The following is a 15,613-nucleotide window of genomic DNA, read 5'->3' as shown; positions in this document are numbered from 1 at the left end:
CTGAGCCACAAGGGGAACTCTGCTGATTTTTTTCTTTTTTTTTTTATTACTCAATTTATGACGTTTGTAGTTGTACAATAATCATCACAATCCAATTTTATAGGATTTCCATCCCACAACCCCAGTGCATCCCCCCACCCCACAAACTGTCTCCTTTGGAGACCATAAGTTTTTCAAAGTCTGTGAGTCAGTATCTGTTCTGCAAATAAGTTCAATAAGCTCTGCAAATAAGTTCAAACATTCCACCTGTCAATGAAAGCATTTGATGTTGGTGTCTCATTGTATGGCTGACTTCACTTAGCATGGTAGTTTCTAGGTCCATCCATGTTGCTGCAAATGCCATTATTTCATTCCTTTTAATGGCTGAGTAATATTTCATTGTGTATATGTACCACTTCTTGTGGTATCATTTCATTGTGTATATGCACCACTTCTTGTGTATATGATCCACTCCTCCATCAATGGACATTTAGGTTGTTCCCATGTCTTGGCTATTGTATATCGTGCTGCAATGAACATTGGAGTACATGTGACTTTTCCAGTCATGGTTTTCTCTGGATAGATGCCCAGGAGTGGGATTGATGGATCAAATGGTAGTTCTATTTTTAGTTTGCTGAGGAATCTCCATACTATTTTCCGCAGTGGTTGCACCAATTTACAATCCCACCAACAGTGTAATAGGGTTCCTTTTTCTCCACACCCTCTCCAGCACTTATTGTTTGTAGACTTTTTGATGATAGCTATTCTGGCTGGTGTAAGGTGGTACCTCATAGTGGTTTTGATTTGCATTTCTCTAATAATAAGTGATGTTGAACATCTTTTCATGTGTTTTTTGGCCACTTATATGTCTTCTTTGGAGAACTGTCTGTTTAGATCTTCTGCCCACTTTTTGATGGGGTTGTTTGTTTTTTTTGGTATTGAGCTGCAGAAAGTGTTTATAAATTTTGGAGATTAATCTCTTGTCAGTCGGTTCATTTGCAAATATTTTCTCCCATTCTGTGGGTTATCTTTTTGTTTTGTTTAGGGTTTCCTTTGCTGTGCTGGAACTTTTAAGTTTAATTAAGTCCCATTAGTTTATTTTTGTTTTTACTGTCATTACTCTCAGAGGTGGATCTGAGAAGATGTTGCTATTGTTTATGTTGGAGAGTGTTTGGCCTATGTTTTTCTCTAAGAGTTTTATAGTGTCTGGTCTTATATCTAGGTCTTTAATCCATTTTGAGTTTATTTTTGTGTATGGTGTCAGGGAGTGTTCTAATTTCATTCTTTTATATGTGGCTGTCCAGTTTTCCCAGCACCACTTATTGAACAAGCTGTCCTTTCTCCATTGTATATTCTTGCCTCCTTTGTCATAGATGGGTTGGCTGTGGGTGTGGGGGTTTAATTCTCGGCTTTCTATCCTGTTCCACTGATCTATATTTCTATCTTTGTGCCAGTGCCATATAGTTTTGATGATTGTTGCTGTGTAGTATAGTCTGAAGTCCAGGAGCCTGATTCCTCCAGCTCCATTTTTCAGGATGTCTTTGGCTATTCTGGCTCTTTTGTGCTTCCAAACAAACTTTAAAATACTTTGTTCAAGTTCTGTGAAAAATGTCCTTGGTAATTTGATAGGGATTGCATTGAATCTGTAGATTGCCTTAGGTAGTATAGTCATTTTGATAATATTAACTTTTCCAATCCAAGAGCATGGCATGTCTTTCCATCTATTTGTGTCATCTTTGATTTCTTTCATCAGTGTCTTATAGTTTTCAGAGTATAGGTCTTTTGACTTTTTAGGTAGTTTTACTCTCATGCAGAATATTCATGAGAAATTTGCCTCCAATATACGTTCCCCATAATGAGCCACGGTCACCCCGTTTTCCCAGGAGATCCTCCAAGAACCCGAGGCAGGTCTCACCCAGATTCCTATGGAGTCTGTGCTTTGCCTTGGGACCCAGTGCACATGAAACCCTGTGTGGGCCTTTCAAGAGTGGAGTCTCCATTTCCCTGGTCCTGGGGAGCTCCTGCACACAAGCCCTGTTGGCCCTCAAGGCCAGATGCTCTGGGGGCTCCTCCTCCCAATGCCAGATCCCCAGGTGTAGGGACCTTACATGGGGCCTAGAACTCTCCCTTCAGGGAGCCTCTGCAATATGGTTATTTTGCAGTCTGTGGGCCTCCCAACTGATGGGTATGGGGTTGCTTATATCACATAATGACCTCTCCTACCATCTTGATGTGGCCTCCTCTTTGTCTTTTGTAGTAGGGTATCTTTTTTGGTAGATTCTAGTCTATTTTGTTGATGGTTGTTCAGCAGTTGGTTGTAATTTTGTTTTCAGGAGATAAGGTGAGCTCCAGTCCTTCTACTCTACCATCTTATTGCTGTCTCTCCCAGATTACAAATCTTACTGTGATTAGAAGAAACTGCTGGAGTTGCTTTAAAATGGACTATGTGTTGGCAAGTCTTCAATGATAACTTCCTCCATTGGATGCAGGGTAGATCTCATTTTAGACCCAAGATGCAGACAGGTCTCTATCTCAGCACTTGTGCAAGAACTCACACTGCAGAGAAAACCTATCCATCAAGAATATGGTACAGCCTTCCCTGTTCTGTCTTGTTCAGAAAAGTGGAAGGTCTTGGAAGTTCCCTTGTGGTGCCGCAGGTTAAGGATCTGGCATTGTTGCAGCTGTGGCACAGGCTGCATCTGTAGTGCAGGTTCGACCTCTGGCTCAGGAACTTCCACGTGCTGTAGGTGCTGCCAAAAAAAGAAGTAACATGTGCAAAGTCTTGCTAGTAAATTCCATGTGAGGAATGTGGAGAAACTGTGTGGTCACTCATCTGTTTTCAGACTCATGAGTGGTGATTTGAGTGCTCATCACAGTGAGCAGGAAGGTTCTTATTTGTTGTTCTGCCTTTAGAAGACATGTGAGGAGTTCCTGTCGCGGCGCAGCGGTTAACGAATCCGACTAGGAACCATGAGGTTGCGGGTTCGATCCCTGCCCCTGCTCAGTGGGTTAACGATCCGGCGTTGCCGTGAGCTGTGGTGTAGGTTGCAGACTCGGCTCGGATCCCGCGTTGCTGTGGCTCTGGTGTAGGCCAGTGGCTACAGCTCCGATTCGACCCCTAGCCTGGGAACCTCCATATGCCACAGAAGTGGCCCAAAAAAATAGCAAAAAGACAAAAAAAAAAAAAAAAAAAAGAAGACATGTGATTATTCATAATGGAATGAAGTCTAGTGAATGTGAGGAATGTAGGAAGGCTTTAGTCATCATTATTTGACATAAAAGCAGTTACCCTGTAAGTGTGCGATGTGGGAAAGTGTTATTCATTTCTTGCACACAGGGACACAATTCCAGTTAAATAACATCTGGTGTACTGAGTGCAATGAGCCCATACACCATGAGGAATCATAGGTTAACTCAGGTGACATGATGGTATGAGAGGCCCAATCAGAAGATCATGCCTTGTGTTAACCATATTTGTGGAGGGACCAAGGAAGCAGGTTTTGTGGACTGGATGGACTCATGGGGTTGTGTGTGCAAGGGATTTTAGACTTAGTTACAAAGCTCGGGAAAAATGAAGTGGATCTTATAATTGAGAAACTAAAAAAGGTTCCTCCTATTAGATTTAGAAGCTGGTCTTACTTTGGGATAATATTTTGTGTTTTCAGACTAGACTATGAAGTGACCTTATGGGTGTCCTCCATCCCAGAGTGGCCTGACTTTATGTTCCAAGGATTGTTTAAGAGAATGTGATGACCATTCTGAGTGCCAGTAGTGGGTACCAGGGCAACTATTTGGCTGTCGGGCAACTATTTGGCTGTCAGGCAACTGTTTTGTCAGCCCCTTCTCTTATCCACAAGCAAGTGAAATCAGGCTTCCAGACCCTACTCTATGATACCCAGATCTTTTTAAGGATTTTGTAATCTGGACATTTTCCAGGGACATCTATACTTGGTATAGAGTTAGTCTTGCCTGCTTTTTTTGAAGGAGTATGACCAGATGAATCCTCTGATGTGACAGCGGCTTGCAGTGGCTTTTAAAACTCTAAAAAGAGGAGTTCCCGTCGTGGCGCAGTGGTTAACGAATCCGACTAGGAACCATGAGGTTGAGGGTTCGGTCCCTGCCCTTGCTCAGTGGGTTAACGACCCCACGTTGCCGTGAGCTGTGGTGTAGGTTGCAGACGCGGCTCGGATCCCGCGTTGCTGTGGCTCTGGCTAGGCCGGTGGCTACAGCTCCGATTCGACCCCTAGCCTGGGAACCTCCATATGCCGCAGGAGCGGCCCAAGAAATGGCAAAAAAGACAAAAACCAAAACTTTAGTTTGGGAGTTCCCGTCGTGGCGCAGTGGTTAACGAATCCGACTAGGAACCATGAGGTTGCGGGTTCGGTCCCTGCCCTTGCTCAGTGGGTTAACGACTCGGATCCCGCGTTGCTGTGGCTCTGGCGTAGGCCGGTGGCTACAGCTCCGATTCAACCCCTAGCCTGGGAGCCTCCATATGCCGAGGGAGCGGCCCAAGAAATAGCAACAACAGCAACAACAACAACAACAGACAAAAAGAGACAAAAGACAAAAGACAAAAAAAAAAAAAAAAAAACTCTAAAAAGAGTAAGGCAACTGTAACAGACATTTATTAGAAATAAAAATGTTTTTTCTCTGAAGACATGACCCTAGGTTACCAAACATAGTCAGTGGAAATATCCTCAAATCGAGATACTCTTTTGCAGAGCTCTGCATAGCTTTCTAAGAAATTGAAGCGATGGAGTTCCCTGGTGGCCTAGCAGTTAAGGACCTGGCACTGTCTCTGCTATGGTGCAGGTTCATTCCCTGGCCAGGAAACATCCACATGCCATGTGTGTGGCCAAAAAAAAAAAAAAAAAAAAAAAAAAAAAAGAAAGAAAGAAAGAGAAAGAAGTGAAGTGAAAGTCACATAACATAGTTAACTATTTTAAAATATATAAATTGGGGGTTCCCTGGTGGTCTAGTGGTTGGGACTTGGCACTTTCCTAGGTTTGACCCCAGTCTAGGAACCAAGATCCCTTATTAAACTGCTGCACACCATGGCCAAAAGATATATAAACACATACAGAAAAATAAAAACTAATACAGTGTTAATTTTAATATACATATTTAATGTTATTATGGACATTTATATTTAGTATATATATTAGTGTATATATATGTATGCACACATATACACAACTTGGTCCATTTGCAACCACCACCTCTAATTTGAAAGCCTTTTCATTACCCCAAAACACCCCATGCCCTTTAAGTAGTAGCTCCTGATCCCCCTGCAATTTTTTCCAGGCAAACACTCATCCACTTTCAGCCTCTGTGGGTTTGCCTATTCTGGTTACTTCATATAAAAGCAGCTACACAACATGTGATCTTTGTGTCTAGTGTTTACTCAGCATGTTTTTGTGGGTCATCCACACTGCAGCATGTCAATACTTTTTGCCTTTTGATGGCAGAGTATGATTGCATTGTGCACTATAGCTCTATTTATCCATTCATGTGTGGACAGGCCTTTGGATTGTTTCCACCTTTTGGTTGTAGGGGAAAAAACACTGCAGTGAGCATCCGTGCACAAATTTCTATGTGAACACAATTGTTCATCTCCATTAGGCGAATACCTACAAGTGGAGTTGCTGGGTCACATGGTGATTCTTTAACTTTTTGAAGTACCACCAAACTTGTCCCCAAAGGCTGCCCTGGCACTATTTGCATTCCCCTCAGCAACGTATGAGTGTTCCTATTTCTCCACAGCTTTTAGACAGAGCTGTGTATTTTTTTTTTTTTTTTGTCTTTTGTCTTTGTTGTTGTTGTTGTTGTTGTTGCTATTTCTTGGGCCGCTCCCGCGGCATATGGAAGTTCCCAGGCTAGGGGTTGAATCGGAGCTGTAGCCACCGGCCTACGCCAGAGCCACAGCAACGCAGGATCCGAGCTGGGTCTGCAACCTACACCACAGCTCACAGCAACGCCGGATCGTTAACCCACTGAGCAAGGGCAGGGACCAAACCCGCAACCTCATGGTTCCTAGTCGGATTCGTTAACCACTGCACCACGACGGGAACTCCTATTTTTTAAAAACCATAGTCCCAGAGTGTATGCAGTGATATCTCACTGAGATTTTCGTTTGCATTTCCTAAATGACCAATGCTGTCAAACTTCTGTGTATTTGCTATCTTCTTTAGAGAAATGTCTACTCAAGTCCCTAGCCCACTTTACTTGTATTTTTTAATGGCCACATCTGCAGCATATGGAAGTGCCCAGGCCAGGGATGAAATCCAAGCTGCAGCTGTGGCGACAAAGGATCCTTTAACACACTGTGCCAGGCGCCACTGCAGACACCACCAGATCCTTAACCCACTGTGCCACAAGCAAACTTCCAAGAATTTCCCTCCTCTTAAGGCTAAATAATATACCAGTATGTGGAGGGACCACACTTTGTGTATCCATTCATCCTTTGATGGACACTTAGGTTGCTTTACATATATTTTTTTGGCAACTCCCACAGCATGTGGAAGTTCCCCAGCCAGGGATCAAACCCATACCATGGCAGTGACCTGAGCTGCTGTGGTGAAAACACCAGATCCTTAACCTGCTGTGCCATAAGGGAACTCCAACATATTTTAATGATTGTAATAAATCATGCTACTATGAACACGGGTGAAGAAGCATCTGTTTGAGACCCTTATAATTCATTAGGGTATATACCCATATTGCTGGATCATATGGTAATTCTTTCAATTTTGTCCCTTTTTTTTGGGCCACCCCATGACATATGGAGTTCCCAGGCCAGGGATCAAATTCGAGCTGCAGCTGTGGCCATGCTGACAGTGATCCTCAACCCACTGTGCTGAGCTGGGGACTGAACCTGTGTCCCAGTGCTCCAGAGATGCTGCTGATCCACAGCAGGAATTCCGTCTTTCAATTTTTTGAGGAAGCACCATACTGTTTCCACAATTGCTTCACATTTTATATCCCGACCAACACAAAGATTCCAATTTCTACACATACTGGTTTTGTTTTTTCGTTTGATAATAGCCATCCTAATCTGTGAGGTAGTATTTCACTCTAGTTTTGATTTGCATTTCCCTAATGATTAGTGATGTTGAACATCTTTTCGTGTGGTGATTGTCCGTTAATATGTTTTCTTTGGAGAAATGTCTATTCAAGTTCACTGCCCAGTTTTGGATTTGGTTGTCTGGGTTTTTTGTTAAGTTTTAGTTCTCTATAAATTCTGGATATTAATGTCTTATCAGATACATGATTTGCAATTTTGTGTGCGTGTGTGTTTTTTAGGGCCGCACCCTTGGCTGATTTGTAAATGTTTTATCTCATTCTATGGGTTGCCTGTTTACTCTGTTAATGTCTTTTGATGCACAAATTCAATTTCATGCAGTCCATGAAATTTGTTTTACCTGTGCTTTTGGTGTCATCTGAAAAAGCACTGCCAAATCCAGTGTCATGAAGCTTTTGTCCTTTCTTCTAAGAGCTTTATTGTTTTAGGTCTTACATTGAGGTGCTTGAACTGTTCTGAGTTCATTTTTGTATTTCATGTTATGTAAAGATCCAAATTCATTCATGTTTTCCATGTGGATGCCCCATTTCCCAGCACCATCTGTTGAAAACAGTCCTCTCCTCATTGGATGGCTTTTTCACTCTTGGTAAAAATCACTTAACCATACAGGAAAGGGTTTATTGTGTACTCCCTTCTATTCCACTGGTCTTTATGTCTGTCTGTTTGCCAGTACCACACTGTTTTGAGTTCTGTGGTTCTGTAGTAATTTTTGAAAACAGGATGTGAGAATTGCCCAGGTTTTTTTTTTTTTTTTTTTTTTTAAAGATTGTCTCAGTTATTCAGGATCTCTTGAGAGTCTATTTGAATTTTAAGATGGGTTCTCCTTCTAAGAAAAAAAATCAGATTTTTATAGGAGTGGCATGAATCTATAGATCCCTTCGGACTGACATTTTAACATTTTTATCTTGCAATTGATGAACATGGGAGGTTTCCATTTATTTGTCTTTACGTTCTTTCAAGAATATTTTCACTGTACAAGTTCTCAGGAAGTTATTTCCAGAGGTTTTTTGTTTTCTTTTTGCTTTTTAGGCCCACATCTATTGCATATGCAAGTTACCAGGCTAGAGGTCAAATTGGAGCTACAGCTGCTGGCCTATGCCACAGCCAGAGCCAGATCCAAGCTGTGTCTGTGACATCCACCACAGCTCCCAGCAACACCGGATCTTTAACCCAGAGTGGGGCTAGGGATAGAACCCACATCCTCCTGGATACTAGTCAGGTTCATTTCTGTTAAGCCACAAGAGGAGTTCCTAAAGTTGGGTTTTTTTGTTTTGTTTTTGTTTTGTTTTTTTGCTTTTTAGGGCCACACCCACAGCATTTGGAGGTTCCCAGACCAGGGAAACCTGGTCAAATCAGAGCTACAGCTGCAGGCCTACACCGCAGACACAGCAACACAGGATCCAAACTGCATCTGTGACCTGCATCACACCTCACAACAATGCAGATCCTTAATCCATTGAGCGAGGCCAGGGATTGAACCCACCTCATGTTTCCTAGTCGGATTCATTTCTGCTGCTCCACAATAGGAACTCCCTTCCGAAGTATTTTATTACTTTTGATGCTATTGTGAATGAAATTGTTTTGGCAATTTCCTTTGTAATTGTTCATTGCATATAGAAATGGAAGTGATTTTTGAGTGTGGATGTTGTATCGCCACTACTTCCCTGAACTCAGGTATTAGTTCTAACAGCTTTTACTGTGAGGTCTTTAGGATTGTCTACATAAAAGATCATGTCATCTGCAAACTGATGTTTTACTTCCTTTCTAACTTGGATGCCTTTTATTTCTTCTTGCCCTGTTGCTCTAGCTAGAAATTGTTATTACCTTGAATAGAAGTGTGAAAGTGGTCATTCTTGTTTCTGATCTTTGAGGAAAAAAAAACTCTCAGTTCCCATTTGAGTATGGTGTCTGGAGTGGGGTTTTCAAAAACGGCCTTTATTATGTTGAGGTGCTTTCCTTCTATTGCTAGTTTTTGTTTTTGTTTTTTTTTTTTTTGCTATTTCTTGGGCCGCTCCCACGGCATATGGAAGTTCCCAGGCTAGGGGTCTAATTGGAGCTGTAGCCACCGGCCTGTGCCAGAGCCACAGCAACGCAGGATCCAAGCCGCGTCTGCAGCCTACACCATAGCTCACGACAACACTGGATCCTTAACCCACTGAGCAAGGGCAGGGACCGAACCAGCAATCTCATGGTTCCTAGTCGGATTCGTTAACCACTGCACCACGACGGGAACTCCCTAGTTTGTTTGTTTGTTTGTTTTTTTTTGTTTTTTTTTTTAGTGTTTTCAATCATGAAAGGTTGTTAGAGTTCCAGTCGTGGCTCAGTAGAAACAAATCTGACTAGCATCGATGAGGACACAGGTTCGATGCCTGGCTTTGCTCAGTGGGTTAAGGATCTGGCGTTTCTGTGAGTTGTGGTGTAGGTGACAGATGTGGCTCGGACCCGCTGTGGCTGTGGCTCTGGCATAGGCCAGCAGCTACAGCTCCAATTAGACCCCTAGCCTGGGAACCTCCATATGCCACAGGTGCAGCCCTAAAAAAAAGACAAAAATCAATCAGTCAATCAATCATGAAAGGTTGTTGAATTTTCCCAAATGCTTTGTCTGAATAGATGATCACTTTGTCTGAATAAGGATGAGCACTTGTTTTTACCCTCCATTCCGACATGGGATATTGCACCGGCTGATTTCCATATTGAACCATCTCTTGAATTCCAAGAATTCCACTTGGCCATGGTGTATAATTCCTTTATACTGAATTCTGTTTGGTAGTATTTTGTCGAGGATTATTGTATCACATCTTATGATGTCTGTAATTTTCTTTTGTTGCTGAGTCGCTTTGGTATCAGGGTAATGCTGGCCTTATAAAAAGGAGTTAGGAACTGTCTCCACCGCCTGTTTTTTTGTTTTTGTTTTGAAAAGCATGAGAGGGATTATTAGTTTGTTTCGTCTCTTTTGTCTTTTCTAGGGCCACATGCGTGGTACGTGGAGGGTCCCAGGCTAGGGGTCTAATGGGAGCTGTAGCCACCAGCCTACACCAGAGCCACAGCAACGCAGGATCCGAGCCGCGTCTGCGACCTACACCACAGCTCACGGCAACGCCAGATACTTAACCCACCGAGCCAAGGCCAGGAATCGAACCCGCAATCTCATGGTTCCTAGTCGGATTCATTAACCACTGAGCCACGACGGGAACCCCATTGGTTGTTTTTCTAAATGTCTGGAAGAATTCACCAATGAAGCCATTAGGATCTGGATTTTTTTGTTGGGAGATTGTGGATTACTGGTTCAATCTGCTTACTAGCTATAGAGGGATTCAGATTGTTTATTTCTTCATGATTCAATCCTGTAGGATTTGTTTCCAGGAATTTGTCCACTTCATCTAGGTTATCTAATTGTGTGTACAGTTGTTCATAGTAACCTTATTAACCTTTATTTCTGTAGAATCAGTAATGATGTTCCCACTTCCATTTCTGATTTCAGTAATTTGAGTCTTTTTTTTTTTTTTAGTCCGTCTCACTAAAGGTTTGTCGGTTTTGTTAATCTTTTGAAACAAACCAACTTTTGGTTTTATTGATTCTATTGCTTTCCTGTGCTCTATTTTATCTCTACTGTAATATTTATTTTCTTCTGCTAGCTTTAGTTTAACTTCTTCTATTTTCAGAGCAATTTGGGCTCTGCATGCCAGTTTGCTCTCAAAGCACTCACAGCAGTTTGGAAAAACAGCAGGGGGAGATTTCCTCCAGGAAGGGAGGAAAGTTTGCAAGGAAGGATTCTAACAAACAAGCCTAACAGTAGCCTCTACCTTTCTCTTGTTGCCTCTCATATTCCAGATTTGTGGGTATCCCACTTAACAACCATAACATTACATTTTTAAAATCCCCTACTTTCATCCAGACCTTTCCTCTGGAAGGACTGTACAGAAGAGACATAAAAGTATTTCCAGGAATTCCCATCATGGCTCAGCAGTAACGAACCCTGCTAGTATCCATGAGGACACGAGTTTGATTCCTGGCCTCACTCAGTGGGTTAAGGATCTGGTGTTACCATGATCGGTGGTGTAGACTGCAGATGCAGCTCAGATCCTGCGCTGCTACGGCTGTGGCAAAGGCCGGCAGCTACAGCTATGATTTAACCCTTAGCCTGAGAACTTCCATACATCTCGGGTGCGGCCCTAAAAAAAAAAAAAAAAAAAAAAGGCAAAACAATGGTATTTTCAGAGGAAAACATTTTGATACAACTTACTCAGAAAAACAAATTGTAAGGATTACTCAGGATGAAATCCTATGTTTTCAAATATTTTCAGTTTTCAAGTTGGCGTTGTAAAACCTCTCAGCCTTTTTGTTAGGATCATTTCTATAGTGTGTGGCTCCCCAAAAATCAGTATGTTTCTGGGGACAGCCACCTTAGTAGGCCAGGAGAAAGGTGAGGAAAGGGGGGGAGGGTGTCGTCCTAATGATAAGGAAAAATTTTAAAACTGCTGTTCTATTGGTCTTGGCCTTGTGTTAGTGATGCTATTGGCTGCGAGTGCTTGAAGCACTCGCTCGGGCGTGTACACTTGTGGGGAGGCCACACACACATTTTCCCTGAGGGAGCCAGTGTTGTAATTTGGCTGGCACTTGCGGTTCTTACTATGATTTTAAGAAGCACCCCAGCAAAAAAGGCATCAAGGAACTTAGAACAAAATGACCCAAAATGGAGAGTATGCTACATGTCCAGGGGCCACACAGCAAGGTCATGGGTAGAGAGAGACTGTGGACCTGCCTTAATTCTGGTTCCTATGTTAAATTTAAAACAAGAACTGGTGGAGGTTCCTGGTGGCACAGCAGGTGAAGGATCTGGCATTGTCACTGCAGTGGCTCAGGTTTAATCCCTGGCCCAGGAACTTGTGCGTGCTGCTGCAGGTGCAGCAAAAACAAACAACAACATCAAAAACCTAAGAACTGGAATTAAGGCAAGGGAAGGGAAAAGCATGGAGACTCAAGTGGCCAGTTACCTAGTTTACACCCAGCTTTCTGAAAGAGAAACTTCATGGGTGAGTCAGCCTGGTCTTACATGTAGTCATTTTGCTAGTAGCTGGCAATATGTCTGAGACAGATTTCTTTGAAATGGATGAAAAGCTTATCGGCAGGAACTTACACTGCAATCAAAAAGCCTAGTGTCAGATCTTCCTGGTGGCCTAGTGGTTAAGGATGTGGTAGTGTTGCTGCTGTGGCTCGGTTTGATTCCTGTCCCAGGAACTGCTGCTTGCTGTAGGCTTGGCCAAAAAAAGGTGGGGGGGGGGAATAGAAAATGTGAACATATAACCAAACAGAGCTGGTAACAAATCCAGGTTCAGTTGCTCATCACTCGAAAGGCCAAGACTTAAGAGACAAGTGTCGGGGGAAAAGGAAAGGTTGCTTTATTCAGGAGGCCAGCCGCCTGGGAAGATGGTGGACTAATGTCTGAGACCATCTCCCAAGTTGCTGGTTGAGAGTCAGAGGTTTTAAAGGCTCTGTGAGGGAGGGGGCTGCAGGGTGGGCGAGCCATTTGTGCAGTTCTCAGGTTAGTTGGCAACAAGGTGAAGTCTGGGCATCACCAGTCCTTTGGTTTCAACCAGTCTGGGGTCTGTGTGCTTTCGGTCAGCAATTTTCATCTACTTGACGTCTGCTTCCTTTATAAAAGCACCTTCGGAGTGTGTGTTAGACCTTCTTCATCTGTATCTTTCAGGGGACTGTGCTGCGCAAGGGAGTAGGAATGAGGAAAGGCTTTCCCACATAACTTACACACAGAGGCCTTCTCTCTGGTGTGCGTGTTTGATGATTTTGCTCTGTGACTGACTTAAGAGTCTAAATTGCTGCTAGAAAAGAATGAAATTCTGTCATTAAGGACATCATACATGATACTAGAGGGTATTAATCTAAGTGAAATAACTGAAGCAAATACTGTGTGATTTCACTCATATGCAGAATCTAAAAAACAAATCATGGACAATCACAGCAAAACAGAAACTGACTCATAGATACAGAGAAACAAGGGGTGCTCATCAGAGTAGAGGGTCGTGAGAAAATGAATATATTGGTGAGGGAGATGAAGAGAGAAGAATTCCAGTCATTAGCCCCTTGTATCACAGCAGGTTACAGATCTGGCATTGTCACTCAGGTGGCAAGGGTCTAATTCCTATCCTGGTAATTTCCACAGGCCATGGGCTCGGCTGAGAAAAAAAGCTTAATGTCAGGCACTTCTACTACAGTACTACATAAAAGAAAAACTTACGTTAAATGCAAACCTCCAGGACTTGCCATTGTGGTTCAGTGGGTTAAGGACCCGAAATAGTGTCTGTGAGGATGTGGGTACAATCCCTGGCCTCGCTCAGTGGGTGAAGGACCTGGCATTGCCACGAGGTGCAGCACAGGCCTAAAGCTGCAGCCCCGATTCGACCCTTAGCCCAGAACCTCCCAGGAACTCTGATGCCGCAGGTGCAGCCCTAAAAGGAGTAAAAAAAGGCACATTTCCAATCACTACAATTCCAATAACCTTTAAAATGAAAAAATATTAACTGCAAAAATCAGAAAAAAAAAAAAACAGTATTCAAATTTATAGCTGAACAAAGAGTTTGACAATACTGTATTTCCAACTTCTATCATTTTTTCCCCTGGTATAAATTTTCTGGAGCTGTATACATGAATTAGCACAAGTGTCTAACGTTACTTAATTGTAAGATTTCCCTCTAGACAGAATGACTTAAGGCTTTTGAGCATCACACGCAGTCACTGTGCTGCTACCCAGTGTGTACCTTCATGTGATTTTTTAAGGATGAAGATTGACTGAAAGCTTTCCCACACTGTGTGCATTTGTGTTTCTCTCCATTGTGAGTCCCCAGGTGCTTCTGAAAGGCTCCAAAATCAGCAAAAGCATTCCCACATTTTCACAGTTTCTCTTCATGGTGCCTTCTTACATGTTTCTGAAAGGATGAGAGCCAACTGAAGTCTTTTCCACACTGTTGACACGCGTAAGGTTTCTGTCCAGTATGAGTTGCCATGTGGGCACGGAAGGATCTGAGAGAAGTGAAAGCTTTCCCACAGTTTTCGCAGTTAGAGAGATTCTCTCCTGTGTGCGTTCTCATGTGTTCTTGAAAGCTTCCGGGCCAGATGAATGCTCTCCCACATGCCTTACATTCATAGGGCTTCTCTCCAGTGTGAACCTTTTCATGTCTTTGAAGAGACTGGAGATGAAGGAAGGTTTTCCCACATACTTCACATTTGTGGGACTTCTCACTGTGTGTTATCATGTGTCTTTGAAATGTGGAGGGATACACGAAAGCTCTCTCACACTCCTTACATTGATACAGCTTCCCTCCAGTGGGAGTCTGCACGTGTCTAGCAGGACTGGAGGACTCACTGAGGGTTTTCCCACACTGCCTGCCTTCAGAGTTTCTCTCTGTGGCGTGAATCAGGATGTGCTGCGCAAGGGAGTAGGAATGAGGAAAGGCTTTCCCACATAACTTACACACAGAGGCATTCTCTCTGGTGTGCATTCTTCGGTTTGAGGGACAGACACAGGCCTGACTGCACTCCTGACCTGGATAGGGTTTTGGTCCATGATGAGCTCTGACACAACTTGAAATGGAAGAAAGATGCCTGAATTCTTTCCTACATCTGGGGCATTTATATGGTTTGATTCTGGAAGAAAGAGTCTTGTACAGGTGAAGAGTGGGAATGTGACTGCAGGTTTCTCCACGTTGATTTCCTTCGCTAGGTTTACAGAATCTGCCCAAATTGTGATTTCTGCTAAAAGTGAGAAGCACTTTATTAATGATTTGTTAGTAGCAATGAACAAGTATTAGAAACAGATCCACAGATATAAAGAATAGCCTTGTGGTTGCCAACGGAGAGGGAAAGATTGGGAATTTGGGGTTAGCAGATGCAAATTATTCTTTTTTTTTTGTCTTTTTGCCTTTTCCAGGGCCGCTTCCCGCGGCATATGGAAGTTCCCAGGCTAGGGGTCCAATCGGAGCTGTAGCCACTGGCCTATGCCAGAGCCACAGCAACAAGGGATCCGAGCCACATCTGCGACCTATACTACAGCTCATGGCAACGCCAGGTCCTTAACCCACTGAGCAAGGCCAGGGATCAAACCCGCAACCTCATGGTTCCTAGTTGGATTCGTTAACCACTGCACCACGATGGGAATTCCAATGCAAAGTATTCTATATAGGATGGATAAACAAGTTCTATGGTATGGCACAGGGAACTATATTCAATATCCGTGATAAAACTTAATGGAAAAGAATATTTTTTTAAAAAGAAATGTGTGTGTATGTATATATGTGTACATATATGTCTATGTATATTTGCGCGTATATATGTATACATATATGTGTAACTCTGTGGGGATATGTGTGTATCTATACGTATGTGTATCTATGTTATGTATATATGTGTGTGTATGTATATATATGTGTGCGTCTATGTATCTATGTGTATATACATAGACGTGTGTGTGTGTGTATATGTGTATATATGTATGTCTAAGTGAACCATTATGCTCTACAGCAGAAATTAACACAACACTGT

General features: G+C 42.8%; 1 protein-coding gene and 1 long non-coding RNA gene across 37 annotated transcripts in view; one reads left to right on the top strand and one right to left on the bottom strand.

The window, feature by feature from the left end:
* LOC146405539 (uncharacterized) overlaps window positions 1-15,613 on the top strand; it is a 51,556-nt gene that overhangs the window by 34,097 nt on the left and 1,846 nt on the right. The gene's annotated exons all lie outside the window — the stretch shown is intronic.
* The window catches only part of LOC110259662 (zinc finger protein 77-like), a 62,368-nt gene continuing 59,191 nt past the window's right edge, over window positions 12,437-15,613 (bottom strand). For 18 of the 35 annotated variants that reach the window (XR_014837815.1, XM_085013335.1, XM_085013347.1 and 15 more), the window contains one exon: window positions 12,437-14,824. Coding sequence is in view for 32 of the 35 variants with exons in the window: in XM_085013335.1 (XP_084869461.1) it covers window positions 13,966-14,824 (859 nt within the window). In the remaining 3 variants the exon portion in view is untranslated. Of the gene's footprint in view, window positions 14,828-15,613 lie in introns of all 35 variants that reach the window. The other 17 variants (XR_014837814.1, XR_014837813.1, XM_085013333.1 and 14 more) reach the window with 1 other exon arrangement.

Source organism: Sus scrofa, chromosome 2 (assembly GCF_054392235.1).
Source record: "Sus scrofa isolate SSC_HxYL_T2T_F1_AM1 chromosome 2, Sscrofa_HxYL_maternal_Yorkshire_Landrace_v2.0, whole genome shotgun sequence".
NCBI classification, from domain to species: Eukaryota; Metazoa; Chordata; class Mammalia; order Artiodactyla; family Suidae; genus Sus; species Sus scrofa.
The sequence above is the reverse complement of the archived record's forward strand: the minus strand, read 5'-3'. Positions and strand labels throughout refer to the sequence as shown.